The sequence below is a fragment of the Condylura cristata genome, unplaced genomic scaffold (genome assembly GCF_000260355.1).
Source record: "Condylura cristata isolate star-nosed mole 26May11 unplaced genomic scaffold, ConCri1.0 scaffold00005, whole genome shotgun sequence".
Taxonomy (NCBI): domain Eukaryota; kingdom Metazoa; phylum Chordata; class Mammalia; order Eulipotyphla; family Talpidae; genus Condylura; species Condylura cristata.
Window position 1 is genome coordinate 48,241,069 of NW_004567106.1, and position 19,629 is coordinate 48,260,697.

Genomic DNA, 19,629 nt, shown 5'->3' on the forward strand with positions numbered 1-19,629 from the left:
GTCCTTAGCACTTCAGTGTTAAACCTAAGTTGACCTATTAAGTACAGCTTTTTTTTTTCCCTGTTCTGCTTCTAAATTCTATTTGATATGTTCTATGCTAAGCATCAGGTTTAGTCTTTTTTTTTTTTTGCAGGTATTTGCTTTGTAATTTCTCTTGTATATAATAATACAAAACTTACATGAGTAATTCTCCTACATCCAAGCCCAGTCCAGAGTGGGCAGATGGGTATCTTTTGTCTTTCAATCAGAACTACAAGGAAGTTTCTTTTGGCATAGATAGCTAGAACAGCATGTAGCAGACATAAGATAGGTGGGAAACGCAACTGTCTGTCTTCATGTTTTAGACCCCTCCTACTTTTTATTTACCTATAAAAGCAAGCTTGCATTAAGAAATGGCCATGCTAAAGGTTAGGGTAAATGGAGAGTAAATAAATCTGAGAAATACATCTCACCAAAGATGGTGGCCAGTTCAGACCAGCTGTGCTGACCTTTTGTGGATCAAATGGGAAGTGGGATATAGCATAAAAAACTGAAACTTTTTATGGAAGAAAATATAAGTCACAAAGGGTTTTTGCACAAAACTTTAGGGACAATGGTGAAATAAACAATCAATAATAAATATTAAATTAAACCTTTTTCAACAAAGAACCCTCTTAGTGATCCAACCAGGATTACCTGCTAGTAGACTGATTTCTCTCACCTGGCCTTTCTCCTATTCAGATACTTTAGAGTAGGGGGAGCAGTAATCCTATTAGAAATAATCAGATCCCCTACTAAGTAAAACCCTAATCTCTATGAGTTGGGTCATTTTAGCCGTGGTGGTGTGAATGAACAAAAGTTAATTTGCAAAAATCCAATTTATTAAAAGTAATTATATTATTGTGTTTGGTATTCGTTGCTTATTTACACACACACACATGATACTGGACCTGCTGGTGTTTCACCGGAATGTGACAGAATTGGGACCTTACAGTCCATATGTATAATTTTCCTGCCCTCCTATTTTGGATTCTGTCATTCTCCTCATTTTAGAAAATAAGTTATCCTATGCTAATTACTTCAATCTCTTTGCTATGTGACTGGAAGAATAAAAAGTCTAATGATGGCTAATCCATTATTTCACTTATCTTTCTGGAGATATGACATTCAGGTTTTTGTAAATTTCAGAATTTACTTCCATTGGACACCACTACAAACATGTAATCAATTGTGTAAAGTTTAAATGACCTTAAGGGGGTCTTGCCTTTAGGAATCTTTAAATCCTGCACTAAGGAATGAGTTTAAGTCCTTGACTGACTACCAACAACTTTTTCCTTAGAACACAGTGGTGGGTTCCAGTCACCATCACAGGGAACTATCTTGCCTACGAATTTTAGATCCAAATTAAGCTATTAAATAATCCTTAACACAGCAGTGTTCTTCTTAGCTCACTGCAGGATTGAATTAAACTAATACTGTACATGAGGAGCAGGTGAATATCTATTACAAACCACAGTTACTTTCTGTATCAGACCTGCAAGAGATAAGACACTTTTTAAGAACATTTTTCCATCACTCACCAACTTTGGCTTTTATAGACTGTACATGTCAATGAATGACATGGAGTGGATAAAGGTTCCAGGCAATTACTGTGAACACTGCCACCAAGATACTATCAAAGTCAACAACAGAATAATCTTTAATTGGATGCAACCCCAGAGTTAAATGGTGCAAAAATGTGGTTAAGTATAATTTTTTGTCTCTACCCAATTTTCTCCTTTTTGAAATGAAAAACTTTTCTGAATGTTAAAAAATGATATTTGCCCACTAACAAAAACTCTAAGCAGTATAAAAATAAACAAACCACTGTTAATGTTTTAGTACATTCTTCCAAACATCTCTATCTATGTATATATTTAGGGATGTGCAGTTAAAGAATTCTACAAAAATGGCATTACATTAAATGTGTTTATATTAAGTGCTGTTTCTCAGTATATGGTAAACATTTTTATGTGTGTACATAAAAATATCCACTATACATTATCTCCATAATAGGTAGCATTATTTAACCAGATCTGTATTATTGGCAATTTAGATAACTTTCAAGTGTTAAGTATTTCAATGAATCTGCAGTGATCATCGTTGGATCACCTTTATTTGCCTAGTCCAGTTATCTCCCAATAAATACCAAGGTATAAGATGACTGAGTCAAAGGATATGCACATTTAAAGTCATCTGTGTTGCCAAACTTTTCTTATGAATGTCAATACTGTTCACATTTCCTGTTAATGCAAATAGTGCATTTTCCCCTTGTTCATACTCTCCAATTATAAATTTAAAAGCTTTAACAATCTGACAGGCCAAAAAGTCTCACATTCTTTATTTACCTTATATTTCTTTGATTATTCATATACTTATTCTATATATTTGCATTTATCATGTTTAATAGTTTATTTTTACATCATTTTGTGCATTTTCCATCTTAGTTGTAATCCCCGTGGGCTTCCCATGCATTTATCAAATTTTTAATGTACCTTTATATTTTATTTTGTATTTAGGATAATAAGAAAAAAAGCAATGCTCTGAGAACTATGTCACAAAGGTAGCTCTTTTCCTTGTTTTTGTTTTTTAATTTCAAAATTAGCATTTCTCATTTTTTAATAAGCTAGTAGCAGTCATCATTTTCTCTTTCTTCCTATTTTTTAATCTCCTAGTAAAGGGAGACTAGTCTGTAAGCTATGTTGTAGCCATATTGCACTTTGCCATGTGTCTTTTGATTCTGGTCTAACAGTTTTATCTTAAAGATGCTTTAAATTTTATATCACCAACTTAACAAAATGTTTGTACTTGATTTATAACATTGGAGCCATCCTTAGAAAGGCCTTCTTTAAGGAAATATAAAAATATTCACTCATATTTTTAAAACTCTTCATATTTTTTCTGGACTTCGTTCTGATATAAGGTAGGAACTAAGCACTGTCTTCCTCCCTAACACCTATTGTGCTCATCTCAACACCATTACAAAGTGGTTTTTTAATTAGTTAATTAATTTTAAAATAATATAATAGTTTATTTTTACATCATTTTGTGCCTTTTTCCATCTCAGTTGTAATCCCTGTGGGCTTCAATTCACCAAATCACCCCTGTACCATCACCGTAGTCCAGTGCACTTCCCTCCCCCCACAGTTTTTGATCCCACTTCCCATCCCACCCCCATAATATGTCTCTGGTATACAGTTGTTCATTATTATTATTATTTTCTTACTCGGTATAAAGGGGCTTTTTTAAATTTTAACTCAATGATTGGCAATTCATGCCTACTCCTATCTTTCGTCCTCTTCCTATCTTTTGTTTTTGAAAGAGAATTAAATTCAAGGCTGTAATTATCAGCAGGTTGTAAGCTTTCCTGCTATGGCAGAGGAAGGAGAAACACTGTACTTCTAATAAGGTTTTACAATCATAAACTAAGTGGCCTTGAACTGAAACTGAACTTACTAGCTTGAGTCTATGAAAAAGAAAGCCACAGCATCAACTAGACTAAAAGCAAAAGTTGTTATACTTGGCAAGAATTTGACACCCTTTTAAATAAGCAACAGTGAATAACACTAATCATAAGACAACTCAGCTACATAGCAGTTTTCTGTGGAGTTAGTGGCCCCTGAGGGGTCAGTGCAACATAGGTGAGCTCAACATTACACAATCTACCAGCACCATCCTGTGCTTCCTCTGTGGCTGAAGCACAGAGAAGTACCTGCCAATTAAGTTGTTCATGTTCCAATAAAATTTCCTGTACTTCCTAGGTCAGAATTCTGGGTACTCAGTGAAAATCTGTGCATAATCTTGAACTGATTTAAAGATCTGATGTGAGAAGAGCTTTGGTACTACTAGAAGGGACCCTGACAGTGGCTCCCTGTGAACTGGTATTGGTATCAGATGGATTCCTCAATGCTCAGGTGGAAAAACAAGCTCTGTTCCTGTCCTCCTGGCATTTAAATGTGTAGGTGCCTCTAATCAGAACTAAGGTTCTTGGCATTTTTAGGGAGTCAACAGAGCTGATTGGAAGTTTAGCACCTAAAGAACTCTGACCCAGAGGAGAGAAGGCCCACATGTGGTAAGCCATCTGGAAACGTTTCATTCTTCCATGAATTATTAGGAAGCTGAGAGTCCAGTTTCATTCTCTTGACCTTGCCTTTTTTGAATCAAGATTTCATGTTACACAGAGGCAATATCACACACATCCATACCACAAACAATTTATGTCTTTAGGAAAACTGTCGCTGAAGATGTTATTTGTCAAACTATGTATTTCATATTGTCTTATCTAAAGGTGAGATAACAGACCAACTTAGGTGTCTTGTCCATCTAGCTTCTCTGTTCTACCAGTGTTTCTACTTTAAACTATTTTTTTTCTTCGCATTTTAGCATTCTAATTTCCTTTAGGTCACATTTTTAAGTAGATAGGATGTAAGTAGTGGAAATGGAGGGTCTTTAATTTCTGTTCACCATTGCTGCTTATATCAGTGGCTAGCCTGTAGCTTGTGGTCAATAAACATGTTGGTTAAGTAACTAGAAAAAAATGGTTCAGGAAATACATACACATATATACATGCATGTACAAACAGAAATTACCAGGTGTGTTGTGCAGTCACACTCATTTAATTAGAAATAATCCCAAAATAAAGGAAGCTTGACTTCTAATGTACTTCACTCCTTCATTCATTGCACACATGCTAGAACCCATCTGACAGATATTGCCTGGAACAGCTCACAGATCTAGGGTAAGTGAGGGGTCTTCAGATAAGATGGGACAAGATATTGAGTATAGCAGTACGTGTATAGGGATGTGCGTAGATATATGTGAATCTTGGGGGAGTTAGGGACTTGGCCAGCTGGAAGTACAGGGAATAGGGGCTGGGGAGTGGGGACTGTTCTTCCAAGGAGGTGGAGGTGGAAAGTGGGGGCAGGAGGCCAGGGTCAGAGGGAGAGCAAAACAAACCAGTAGAGAAGAAAGGATTAAGAAATAGAAAGATCTGGGTATGTCTGAGATACCAAGTAATGGACAGGCGGTGTTGAGAAATGGTTCAGAGTGGAGGTGGGCACAGAAGCCTGTCCCACTCTGAGACCTGAAACTGATCCTCTCAGAGATGGAGTTTTTCAATGACTTAAATTCGGAAAGTTGCCTGGTTAGATTTGTACCCTAGTGGTCATGATAATGACTGGGTAGAAACTGTATTAAAGGAAGCTGAATCCTTAGGTCAGTGGGTCTAGTAACCTCGGTGAGAGTTGATGAGTCTGAAATGTCATACGATTACAGGAATCGAGAAAGGCAAGGGGAAACATTTTGGGCTGAACTGTGTACTTTCACTCTGTGTTTCACAATTCCTGGTATTTCTGTCCTATACTTTATTATTACCAGTATTCTCAGATAAAATTGAAGGATGTCTTATTGTAAATTTTGTTCCTGTTGACTAATATAGTATACTTCGTTCCAAATGTTTTGATGACAACTCTTGTATGCAAAAAATTGAAAGCAAGAACTACTGAAGTCATAGACAAAGCACAGCTATTTCTCTGCTTGTTTAGGGAGAACAACAGACAAGAAAAGTGTTGACCTTGCTAAATTTACTTCTGGGGGTACTCAGATCTAGCCAGGAAAATTTGCATTGGCAAAATGGCTTTCTGGTCAATACACAGATGTGTGTAAATAGCTACATTTGAGAGGAAAATGTAAATCATATTTGAAATGTTTTAGACTGTGACAAAGAATAAAGTCATACTTTGAAAAAAGGCAGTCCCCTGCCAGCAATCTTCCAAAAGTGTATTCTTTTCAGTCATTTTTTCTCTTTTACAGAAGAGCGACATGTGACAGTGAGTTAATAATGCAGCCCTATTCTTCACAGCTGTCATCAACATCTAATTAATGTTACTTACCTTATGCACAATGAGCTCATGGGTACCATCTGGGAGAGTTCTGCCATCTTCCTGCATCAGGGGGACGAAAGAGAAACCAAACAGCTTCTTCTCTCCTTTCTCCTTCGCTGTGGAGGAAAAAAACAAGAATGGCTCACTTATTTAAGTGCATGTTGACAAGCCTGTGGTCAGAATCACAGGTTGTCAAAAAGCAGTCATCAAGAAATACAACCCACGCTCACCAGCTCCCTCCGCACAAGGAGAGGTGCTTTTAAAAGGGGACCTTGCTCTCCAGAAGGCACTCTCTAGGCCCCGATTCCTGCCCCATCATCTGCAATTTGTATTCCTTGATTAAGTTTCTCCATGTCTCTTTCTCATTGACACCTGAAATTACATATTTATTTTTTTATTTATGCATACAAGCACTTGGGTACAGGCCAGAGAGGTAGGGATGAGAGGATTCACCAGAGACAGAGTAGGGAGCAGAACAGGCAGATTGAATGAAACATCCTGCTGAGGGGAGCAGCGGATGAGTCAGGAGAGGTCTGCCACACCATATGGGTCACCTCCCTGGCCACGGATCAATGGAACTCATGCTACAGTGGCTGTAGACAGCCTTATGTACTATGCTTTAACCCATTGCACCATCAGGGCAGGTCCTGAAATTATATTTTAGAAAAAAAATTTGTGGATTGGCCCTTTCTTTTCTCATATTTCACCTCCTATCCCTTGTCCTACTGGCTCATTCTGGTCTTCTCTTTATTCCTTGAAAATACCAAGCATGTTTCAATCTCACGTATTTGATACCTACTATTCTCTCTGCCTGAAACATTCTTTCCCTAGAGACCCATGCCTGGCACCTTGACTTCTATTAGGTTGCTGCCAACTGACTCCTTATCAGGGTGGACTTCCCTGAGTACCCTTGTCAACCAGCAACACACATCCCTTTCTACCAGCTCACCCCTTATAAATGTAAAATATGTCAGCTACGATCTCTGTACTGCACGTGTCATACCTTATGTGTGTATTTACTTGCTCAGGTGTTGTCTTCCCCCTCCAGAATAAAATTCTGAGAGGAGATATTTTGTTGTATTCACTGATGTTAACTCCAATGCCCAGTGAAGTGTTTGGTAGTAGGCATTCAATATATACTTGTTTCATGAATAAATTATATTTTTGAGTGAATACATGTACACACTGAGAACTATTTGGAAAATCAAGACATTTGATTGCTGATTATTAGCTGCTTATGGGATTATGGGAATTTTTTTCTGTATTGCATTTTACTATTCTGAATTTTAGCAAAGAACATAAAAAAAAACAAAACACTCAAAATCGGCCCTCCCTGGTGGCGCAGCAGGTTAAAGCACTGCTCTAAGAAGCTTAAGCCACTTTCTCATGAGTTTGATCCCCGCCTGCCCCAGAGGTGACCACAAAGGCGCGGCAGACCTCTCCTGACCCGCCCGCTGCTCCCCTCAGCAGTGTACTTCGTCCATCTACCTGTTCTGCTCCCCACTCTGTTCCTGATGAATCCTCACACCCTCCACATCTCTGGCCTGTACCCCATTTCTGTATGAATAAATAAATAAATCTTTAAAAAAAAATCCTGTGAATAATTACAAGGGTAAGTGTGTAGAACCTAACAGATTTTACTGATAATAGCTTTACTATATTTCCCAGATTTATAGTCTTAGTAATTTCCTCCAAGTGCTCTTTCTCCATCTCCACCCTCTATTTCAACTTTATTTTTCTCTTTTTGTTAGCTTAAAGTTCAGAGTTTGTATTAGGCCCAAGTGAGAATTTATAGCAAAGATTGCTAAGAATAGCATATCACCATTCCAAGTCCCTTCTGTTTTCTGACTTTAACTTCTAGACTTGAAATTCTTCTGGGAATTTGGAAGAATGTTCAGACCCTGATAGTCATCTCTCTATATTCTTAAACAGCCACTAAAGCATAACGTAGGCAGCTCTACCAGCCAGTTCCAAAATATGCCAGTCCTGGTTACATCCAAGCCATCCCTGATGGCTGGATGGGTTACACAGTGCTCAGGTGAATCACTCCGGTGAATCATTGTCTGCAGGCAATGCTTTCATTCCTTCCAGGGTGGAGAGGAGACCACCAGTTCTCCCATAACGTCATTCTTCTGCATTTCTTTCTTGCTATACTACTAGTTTGCCAGAATCCTCTGTTGTCATAATATACACTACCTCTGGGAGTGTCTAAGATAAACTTTGGGGAAACAAAGTCTACCAGAAGATCCCTAGAGTGAGGGCTAGTGGCATCAGGGAGAGTTGAACTGAGAAGATGGAAATGAATTCAAAAGGCTTAAAAGAGATGTCAGAAGTGACAACCTTATGAATAATAATGTCCACATGGACAAATACTGTAACATCTCTATGTCTTGTTTTTTTTTAGATCTATAAAATGAGGCAATTACTTCATGTCATCTAAGGACTATTCAGGATGACATTACCTGATTGTCATTTGCATACTGTCTCAGACTACTAGGTGAGGCAGATCTATATGCAAATCAGATAGAAATACCAGCCGTCAAGAGGCTTTCCTAATGATATCACATGTCCAGAGTCTTTTGTGGGTTCCTTTGATCTGTCTGAAAGCTGGATCAGCTCTTGTCCTGAGAGGGAGTGAACTGACAGATCAGGACTCCTAAGATTGTCAGAGCCAGAGCCAGTCAAGTCTAAATGCTAATGCTGTGTCTTTCCAGACAGTGAAAGTAATTAATGTTTGTGAAAGAGATCCATTTAAAAAAAAAACCCTATGGATTTCCAGAGGTTATTTTTCTTTCCCTTTTCCTTCCTCTGTTTTCAGAGATTGTTAGCTCCTCAGAAGAAGTGAGTCCACTCACCACTCGGGACTCCACTCACCTTTACCTCCTTCTCCTGGGCCTCTGATTTGCCACACACTTTCTGCAGATTAGCCCACGCGGTCATTTACAGCTCAGTGGGAAGATTATCCTAAGCTAACAAAGCCCCATAGTCAATCCCACTAAGCACTTACTGGAACAATGCCGGAACTCAAAGCGGATGTGCGCACCCCTGAATTTATCCACAGGAATAGGAAGTTTCAGCAGTTCAGACCACCTGGGACTGTTGTTGTGATAAAGCACAAAAGAGTGGTACTCGCTAGCTGGTGGTTCTCCAGCTCCAAAGGAGATAAAATCCTAACAAAGGAAACATGCAGGTTAAAGACAGCTTCGTTTGAAGATTATTTTGAAAGCAGCAGAACAATTTCTTTGCTGGATCTCCCTACTCCCCAAATAGCACTTGATGTGAAATTACCTTGCCAGCCCTTTGCAGTGCTGTTTCTGCACTTGAGGATGCCATGGGCTGCATCTGTTTAATGCTGACCTCCAGGGGCCTCCTGATCCTTGCAAGGGTGGACTTGGTGGTGTATATAACATATGCCCCACTTAAAATTCAACTATCTCAACCTGCTGCAGGGGAAAGCCTGTTCCCTCCATGCTTCCCTGGGAGACAAGCTGAGCTCTGGGCTTCATGTAAAACACTTCTTCCATAAAGGATCCTGTATCATTAGCACCCAAGTTAGTACTACCCCAGTCTTCATGCCCTAATTTGGTCAGAATGAAAAAGCAGAGGCTCAAATATGATTTTTGTTTTTTACCACTTGCCAAAGAAAAAGTATTCCTCTCCAAAACATGACAGATGAAAAGAGAAATATGGAATTGCATTTAAGAAAATTTAAGAAATAACTTCTATGGGAAATTGCTGGCAAACTGTAAAAACCTTTCTGTTTTTCCACTTTTTCTTCTAAAGGGCATTTTAAACAATTTTTTTTAAAGAAGACTACACAGAGAAGGAAGAAAAAAACCTGAAAATCAGGAATCAATTGATCACATTAAAGATGAAGCCAGATCAATTATATTAGATGGTTTTATCAGAAAGCGCCCACTATTAACTTACTTTTAAAGACTGGCCACTACTTTCTATAATGAACATTGTAACTTCTACATTTCTGGCAACACTCTTCCCTCCTTTCTCAAATTCTCCTCTTTCTATAGTGATGTATAAGTCATTCCGCATTTCACCTAAAAGGAAAGGAAAATTTAAACCGAGTTATATTTACTATTAATGTAGTAAAGTACTTCACCAAGAAAAACTTTAGTTCATAAATATACTGCTATAGCATACATATAAAAGTAAAATATGCTATATTTATACTTTCATAACAGGGTCCTCACCCTTGCTGCCAATATTCAGGCACAGTAAAAGCCAGCCTGCTAGTCTGAATTAGTAACACAGAAAATATATATTTAGTAGGTGAATCCTGAGACTGAGTTGGAAAGCTTTGTCAAGTCTTGGCATTTTTTAATAGTTCCCTCATTTCATTTACGAAGTGTGATTACAAAATGACAGCTTAGCAGTCGACGCTCACAGAAACCAGTTTTAATATTTTATAGTCACAGCACTTAGAGTAGAAGGACTGTCTAAGTGGAATAAGATGACAGTACTACAAAGGGTACAGTTACAATACAAATATTTTTCAAAATTCATGGACAAAGTTATTACACTGCTGCAAGAGTCCACATTAGTGCTCTATGAATACAGATGTGGATTATTAGTTCATTCATTTAAACTTGACTTACAATTTGGTGCCATCAAGCTACAAAATGAGAAAGGCTAGAGAGGCAGGTAGACATATTCTGGGTACATGTATAATACTTGCCTTTATTCTCCATTGCTCATTTATGAAACTTGAAAAGTTTACATCTTTCTTAAGGTCTCAAGAAAAAAAGAGATATTGGATGCCAACTAGCAAACTTAGAAAAGCGCACTTGTCAGCGTGCTTTCACCTCTCCTGGGAGAATGAAATGATGAGTGGACGAAAAGTGAGAAAGGAATACGTGAGGTGCTAATAGAGAGATTTTGTAAGTAAGTGGGCTAAGGTTGGCAAAGCTGAATTTATTTATATTTAAAGATTTATTTATTTATTCATATAGAACTGGGGTACAGGCCAGAGATGGGGAGGGTGAGAGGATTCACCAGAGACAGAGCGGGGAGCAGAACAGGCAGATCTACGAAGTACACTGCTGAGGGGAGCAGTAGGCGGGTCAGGAGAGGTCTGCCGCGCCATGTGGTCACCTCTGGGGCAGGAAGGGATCCCACTCATGAGTTGGATCCCTGCCTGCCCCAGAGGTTCCCTGCCTGAGGGCCTCTCGCCGCCCCCGAGCCTCTGGCCTGTACCCCAGTTCTGTATGTACAAATAAATAAATCTTTAAAAAAAAATGTTTCCAACATTTGAAGGACCAAATATAATAGTCTATTTCTAGTAAAAAAAAAAATCCCTCCCCATAAGAAAACAATACACTAGAAATAGTGATAACCATAAAAATATATTAACAGGAGATTCGTAAAGCTTCCTGACCAATAATTGCATTAGAAAGTACCCATGCTTAGAAAGCCTGGGGAATACCAGTGTGCCTGTGTCACCTTCCTGCACAAACTCCCCAACACATTTTCTGATAGCATCATTCTCAGGTGACCTGGGCTAACCAGGAAACAGATGGCCATAAAATAGGGAAACTGATTAAGTCCTAAAAAGGATTTTTTTGTTTTTTAATTTTTTTAAAATAATGTAATAGTTTACTTTTACTTCATTTTGTGCCCTCTTCCATCTCAGTTGTAATCCCATGGGCTTCCCATCAGCAAATCACCCATGTGCCATCACCATAGTCCAGTGCACTTCCCTCCCCCCACCATTTTTGATCCCATTCCCCACTCCACCCTCGTAAAATGTCTCTGGTGTATAGCTGTTCATAATTATTATTATTTTCTCCCCTGGTCCTTTATATTCCTGCTATGAGTAAAACCATCCAGTATTTTTCTTTTTCTTTCTGGCTTATTTCACTAAGCATGATCCTAAAAAGGATTATATTTTTAATTGATATAACAATGGTTTATAACACTATAGATGATTCAGAGGTACAGGTTTATACTTCTTCAAATGTTAAGTTACTAAACCACACTCATCATCGAAGTACCCAATCCTTCACTACAGACCCTTGAAAAAGGTTCCTCCATTGTTCCCTACCCTCACTTTCACCTTCTCATTATAGTGATAACTATTTCTTTTTCAATTTGAATTCCTTTTATAGCTTTCTCTTGCTTGCATGCTCTAGCTAGGACTTTCAATACTATATTGAATAAATAGCGGTGAGGGAGGAACAAAAGATGAATCCTTTTATTATACATATATATATATATACATATATATGTGTACATATATATATATTTACATCTTTCTTCATTTTGTATGTTTTTTTCATTCTCAGTTGTAATCCCCATGACCATGCTTTATAAAGCATATCCATTCATGGATAAAAGGGAGAGTGGGCCCTCCCTGGTGGCGCAGCATGTTAAAGCACTGCACTGAGAAGCTAAAGCCACTTCTGCATGAGTTCGATCCCGGCCTGCCCCGGAGGTGCCCACATGGCGTGGCAGACCTCTCCTGACCCGCCCGCTGCTCCCCTCAGCAGTGTACTTCGTAGATCTGCCTGCTCTGCTCCCCATTCTGTCTCTGGTGAAGCCTCTCGCTGCCCCTGAGCCTCTGGCCTGTACCCCAGTTCTGTATGTACAAATAAAATAAAAATTAAAAAAAAAAGGGGGGGGAGTGGTTTCATGGATTTTAGTACTCTCCTACAGTCCATACAAATCAACTTGGAGAGGCAATGAACTTGGAATTCCAGGTGAAATGTATTTCCATATTAAAATTATATTTGTGTGCTTTGAGAGTTGTATTTTAACCATCTCCATGTGAGACTATGTCCTAGTAAATTTTATTAGTCTGTAGATTGTTTTATAATATACACATACACGCACTCACACATATATTCTTAATACAATTAAATTGTAGGATGAATAGTAAACTCACAGTTTGTCCTATGAATCGACCAACCGCAGCAGGCTCAAAACAGGTCTGATACACTATGGTCAGCACATGCTATGTCAACAATATGTTTGGGAGGAAATTCTTGATAATAGTTTCCTCACTACCAGATTTGTCAGGTGAAAAGAAAAACCGCTGAAGTCAAGGTACTTTAAAGCGAAACATGTTACTTAACAATAGCAAAATCCCTTTCTTTGTGGAGGTGACATATAATGAGAGCTGTGCTTACAGATAGACTGTAAACATACACTGATTAATGGGAAGTATAGTGACAGGGGGTTTTACCTTGGGAATTTCTCGTAGTGAGTAAATAGCTTGTCCCAGCCGCATGGGGGACTCGCTGTCCTGCAAAATGAATAGTACATGTTTCTTGCGGGTGAGGGGTCTTCTACTTTGGGCTGTGGGAAGGACACAGCTAATCTAACTTCAGCAAAGGCAAACGAGGATGGTGGAGGATAGCAGGGCTATTTTTCCCCATGTGTAAGCTTGGCCTGAAGGAAGGCAAGGGTGCCAGAGAGCAAAGTACTGCCAGTGCCATGAAATCTTTCCCCACATATTTATTCATCAAATATATCTTGAACACCTACTACATGCCAAACATTATTCTACCATCAATGAACAAAGTCCAGACCCCTTTCCACAGAGCTTAGGTTTTAGTAAAATACATAGCTTTTTGAATAATGATAAGCTGAGGGTAAAAGCAAAACTGAGAAGGGCGTACTTCGTGTTGAATGGGAGAGGAGGTGTTAGATGAGTGTAGGCTTCACCAGCAAGATGAGCTCTGAGTAAACTATTGTGTGTTTCGACAAAGTAGCAAGGTTAAAAGTGGCATTAGCTTCTGTAGTCAATCTTTACAGCCTGTTCAGTTTATAACTTAGTTGGATTCTTCTGTCCCTTTTGAATTCAGGAGATTCTGAACTCAAATAAGCCTTAAGGATATGGGGTCACAGGAATATTGGAATAAGGAGTCTTATTGGAATAAGTCTCTCTGCTACGATCTACTCCATGTGATGTCTAAACAAGATAATATAAACCTCTAGGCTTCAAGTTTGCTGTATTAAAATGGGAGCGGTATAAAGGCAGAGGTGGGGACCAGGCTACCTTGTTATGTACATTGTTTTATAATTTACAAGAGAACTTTTGAAATAAAATACATTTACAAATGAAACACCTCACATATGCTCTAATTTTCTGTTCTGGAACTGTCACTATTGCTGTAAGCCCCTTTATCTTTTGCAAACCTTTTAGACGAAAATAAGTTTTCTTTGAAAAGAGAGCACATGACAAGAATAACATTTCTCCTGGATGACATTCTACATGTCTCCCCAAGAATTTTGCAGCTTGCTATGTTATAATACTGTGAGGTGCCACCTTTGCCAAAATACCCAGAAGGGTAAACGTGAAACAAGTGCTAATTAAACTCAATACACTTGAGGTCGGCTCCAGAGGAAACGAATAAGCCCAAGTGATGTTAAGGAAGCATCTTGGATAATTAAGAGAGAAACCATAAAGTGAGTATGCAATGAAGTCACGGCACCAGTGTGAAAGCTATTTTCTTGACATTGTTTATTAACACCTTGTACCTCTCAAATTTACTACTCTGTGAATAAGATGTGCACAACACCCTTCTCTGGTTAGCAGACCCACTGGCTGGGAAGCCTTTACACATGGAAAGGTTTTACAAAGATCACTGTAGACAGGGTAAAGAAGAGGCCACAACAAAGGAAACAAATTCAAAAGACTTCAACAACTACATCCAAATGGGGTCAGTTTATGACTTGACCTCACCAGCAAGAGTTTTCAATCAATAGCTAAAAACCTTGATCCTTGATTCTGTCCTGTATGCGCACCACATCAAACAAAGCACTGCAGCCAGCCACAGAGGCTAGCCCATGGTCACTTATCTACAAAGGATAGTTGCTAATATTTATGGATCTGGAAACATTCCTGTCCTTTAGTTTAAAACAAAAGAACATGTATAAAAGACTAAAAGATCTTTTGTGAACTTCAATTATAAAGCAAAGTATAACACCTTTAAGTAGAACACCTCATTAAATTCCTACATCAACTTTATAAGATGTTACTATTATTTACATTTTATAGATAAAGAAACTAAAGTGTAGAGGTTAAGAAATGTATCCAATCAGTATCCCCAATTTGTCCATGAAACAATATAAATCAGCAGGATAAGAATGGTCATCCAGCAAATTATAAATTTCAGCCTTCATCCCAGAGGATCAGTGTCTCCAGCAAGGAATGTATTAGCCCTTCTTTACTCTGCACGGTTCCAACCAGTCTTGGACAAAGATTTCAGATCAAGGAATCATTTTTACAGGACAGGGATAAACATAAACTGCTCCATCCGGACCAGGGACAACATTGAAAAAGAAACAGAAACCAACAGAGGAAGAACAAGGGAGATAAACAAGTTAAATGAATTAAAAAATACTGAGATTCGACACATATAATCTCAGCCCCATGAGTAGAAGACAGACATCATCTTGAGAGGAAATGCCATCCTGTGTTCTTGGTCATTACCAATATTCAAGTGTGAGCCCAAAACCATTACCAGGGACCTGGCAAGAAATTCTTACACTGAATACAAGACTGAGTTGGACAACCCTTCATACATATGGCAGGTAAAATAATGGTATTTCTTCCCTCCATCCCCAAGGGGTCTAGATCCTGATCCCAGGAACTGTGAATATGACACCTTACATGGCAAAACATACCTACAGGTGTGATTCAGTTAAGGATCTTGAAATGGGTAGATTTTCTTGGATTTGTATGGTGGGCACAATATAATCATAAAGGTCCTTATCAGAGGGAGGAAGATGAGTCAAAGAGGAGTGTACTAAGGGAAACAGGAGTTGGTATGATATGGCGGCATGAGTCAAGAAGTATGGGCAGTTACCAGTTATTTGTTATCGTGGCATCTGGAAACTAATACAATATGCCATCTGCACCCAACTTTTATCATTCATAGTACCTTCAAAGGAAGTAAGGAATAGGGAGCATACTCACAGGTAGTTGGAAATGCAAGCAGACTAAAGACAGGAAAAACTCACGGAAAGCCTGAAAAATTAGCTACAAATTTTTCCATAAAGAATAGAGAGAGTACACTTCAGTAAAGTCTACCTTCTTCTTTGTTTTCTATGATGCCCGTTCTTTTTCTTTATCTTTAGGAGAGATAATTAACTTGGGGGGTTGTACCTAGCTTTTTGCTTTATTTTTTTTTAAGCAAGGGCTAACAATACAGCCTTTCCAGAACAATGTTACAAAGAGACGGGTAAAAGTGTGGGTTGGTGACTCCTACTGGCTGTCACAATGGAGGCAATGCATAGAGAACTGGTAGCGCCAGTTAGGAGAAAGTTCTCCACCCGTGGGGTGGGGTCTGAAAGTGGAACCACCAGCTTCTCCTCAGTGTGAGCTAAAGCTGGGAGCCAATCTCAGCACGACATGTTAGAACTTCAGTCTCCATCACGCTTTAGTCTCAGTGGCACTCCTCAGTTGAAAAACCACTATCCCTCCCCCTCCATAGACCTAAGTAGAGGGTTCAGGTCTAAACCATGTGGTTTTACCCCTATGCCGTGCAGGCTGAGAGACTTGGAGGAGGAGGTCAGTGGGTTTGATTCAGGATGTATATCTAAGGAAAACAAAAGTAGTGAACTAGTTCCTACCTGCTTTCTTGAAAGAGGACTTTTGTTAGGCAATTCCATCTGTTGATATGTGTATCTCTATCAGTAAGTGGTAAACAACGCTAATATTTATGTTTAAAAGAACAAAACTGTATCTCCCTAAACATGAGGCAGGCACATTTACATCATCCCGCTCACCCCAACTTGGTAAATCATTAATCAACTTTGGCTAAATGGAAATCTTACTTTCTGAACTATAATGTACAGATCAAAGACAAAGGATATTTACTGTGACTGATACCTGAAAATACACTTAATGTTGAGATCATTGTCAAAGCTACAACTGCTGACATCATTTGAAGCATGCACTGCCAAGTGTTTTCAGATGAAGCATTTAGCATCCAAATCTCCACCCCTTTCTCTCCCATCATTTCACCATTTTTACTCGATTCATTTTAGGATTAGGAGCTCCAAGCTCCCTTATTAAAGGGAACGCACCCCAAGGTATCATTAGGTATTCCCTATCCAAGAGTTACAGTGTAACCAGCTGATATGTGGAAAGAAGTCTACAAGGGGACAGGGTTTAGTGGGGAAGATGAGGCAGGGCAAATTATAGCAAAGAGAGTATTGCCTGGCAAAAACGAACTCAGAGTAATAAGTGTGGACTTCAGGGTAGGGGCAAAGCACCATGACCTCCCCTGACACCCTGCCACATCAGTCAGTTTTGCTCCAAACCGTCTCCTGGATGGAAACTTAGTGTTTCCTTGTATTCACCAATGGCCTGGACTCTGTTTTGTACAGAGTCTGTAAAGACATTTAGAACTGGGCTGTCCAAAGCTATAACCACTGCCACATGAGGCAAGTGAGTACTTGAAAAGTGACTTGGCTAAAAACAGCTGAGCGAGCTGTATATTCACAATACTTGCCAATGTTTAAAGGCTTAGACTGAAAAAGAGTGTGAAAAGCTCACTAATAACCTTGGGTATGGATTAACTGTTGAAATAACATCTTGAATGTATTGGGTTAATAAAACATACTGTTAAAATTAATTTATCTCTTTCTTTCCACTTTTTAAAAAAATGAATACTACAAAAATGACACTTGGGCCTGCATTATGTCCACTGGAGAGCTGTGATGGAACTGGTTTTGCTGCTCTCTCCTTATCATGGGCTCAGTGACCAGACCAAAGAACTTTCTGCTGTTATTCAGTTTATAGGTGGTAGTGACAGAGTAGTGATGGAGCTTCAGAGGAAGTGATTGTTTTCTTTGTAATTTGAACATCCTAAAAAACAAAATGCCAAATAATGGCCCTTTCCTAACAAAGAAGGCTCAGAGCACTTGGGAGTGCTGGGAAGGATGTGACAGATGTACGTCTCACACCAGGTGACAGACATCTGCTCCTAGAAGTACAAGAGCAAGGGAAGAATTTCTGTGTCCATGTTTTTCCCCATCCCAAAAAGAGTCTGGCATTAATTACAATGTGAGATCCTCATATTCAGGGTTTGTGTATGTTCCTGTCAGTGTCAGGACCACAGATAATTCATTCTGCAGAGGCAGTGACAGTGTCAATGAACTTGGTGCTGTTGGTACCAGCACGCGCCTCACCCATCCTGACCTCTAGCAGAACACAAATGAACTCTGAAGCACAAGTCTAGACAATGAGAAGAAAAAAACAGAAAGCACGCTAACAGACTGTGCTTCAGAAATATACACATCCATTTTCTCCTGGAAGAAATCGGCGCCAGTTCTGAGAGAGCCAACAGTAAGAATTAATTGACAAGTCAAAAGCCTGAAAATAATAAAGGAAAACAACAATGATCATATGTTTGTCAATGTTAAAAATTTCATGGAGTTTTAAAGTTGCTTTCAACTGATTATTACACACGTCTCTCCCTTCTCCTAATTTGGTAGATTAAAACAAAAATAAGAAAGAAGAGGAAAGGAAAAAAAGTACTTGTAAAAACTCTTTCAGTCCCCAGACTGGTGTCTGGGAGGATGGATTCCCTGGACAGAGTGAAAATTGCCACTAAACGCGGTGCAGGGAGAGGGCAGAAATCAGCCTCATGGCACAGAAGTTCATCACCGTCATTAAAGCCACATGAGCATAGCACATCCCAGACAATTATTCAGTTGGGAAAGTGCCATGTTGCTTTATGTTTTTCCATTTCTCAGTGATACTGCCCAGAGACCAAGCTGAGGAATTCTTCTAGCAGCTGCCTGTATTCTGTTCTAAAATATGTTTTTCATATTAGATTTGCCCATCAATTTGCTTCCCAGGAGGATGAAACTTTTTCTTTGTTGTTAGAGGAAACACCAGTTATTTATAGCAACTGAAGGAAATAATGAACCGTTGTAAGAGCCACTGAATAACAGGCCACCAAGTAAACAGTCACATAAACAGTCATTTTTGACAGCAGAAGCATGAGATGCTCAGGCAGACTGGGTCACAAAGCTAGGTCAGGACATCCTAGGAACTTCTAGGCTGTTCTCTTAGACTGCTCTGCATGGAAAAATTTCCACCAGGAAATCACAAAGCGTGGCTATGGGCAGCACTGGTCTGTTTTTGCATCACATCAGGTCATTATTCATAGCAATCCTGACATCCAGTTGCTGAGCTGCGCCAGGGCCTTGTCAGATTTAACACTCAGCTTGCTCTTACACATGAAATTGAAACAGCTATTGAGAGGTCCTTATTTCTAAAAACGCTGTCAACAATTCAAGGCTATTTAATTTGGTCTTTCTGTTTTTTGGGTTTTTTTCCCCCTTGGTTATAGAGAGTGCTATGTGACACCCTGAGAAATACTACTACTTTACACTGTCAATTTCTTTAACTCCTACTCTGTCTACTTAGAAACAAACTTTTTTGGAGCATTTGTTCATGGCTAATATAGACCTGGATTATATGCAAATACAGAAATATGTATAGTGTATACATACGGCTGCTTATTTATACAGATATATACATATCTTGGTGAAAAAAAATCCTCCATAAAAGGTTAACGCTCAATACTGTTTTTATCAAAAACTTTATAAAGATCTCCTTTAAGAGACTTCACAAATATTTTCAACTATGGAGTGTAATATTTTCTCCTTATGACAGTCACAATGACATTGAACCCTGGCTTCTATAAGTTATGTACCCTAAATAAAGCCAAATGTAAAGATTATTTTTAAAAA

The 19,629-nt window shown here is 38.9% G+C and overlaps 1 protein-coding gene across 1 annotated transcript in view; it reads right to left on the reverse strand.

Annotated features, from left to right (window-relative positions):
* Window positions 1-19,629, reverse strand: part of DOCK4 (dedicator of cytokinesis 4) — a 203,777-nt gene that overhangs the window by 118,145 nt on the left and 66,003 nt on the right. Inside the window, exons 13-15 of the mRNA XM_004677162.2 lie at window positions 9,832-9,956; window positions 8,909-9,071; window positions 5,911-6,017 (exon numbers count right to left, since the gene is read on the reverse strand). Coding sequence (XP_004677219.1) covers window positions 5,911-6,017; window positions 8,909-9,071; window positions 9,832-9,956 — 395 coding nt within the window. The remainder of the gene's footprint in view (window positions 1-5,910; window positions 6,018-8,908; window positions 9,072-9,831; window positions 9,957-19,629) is intronic.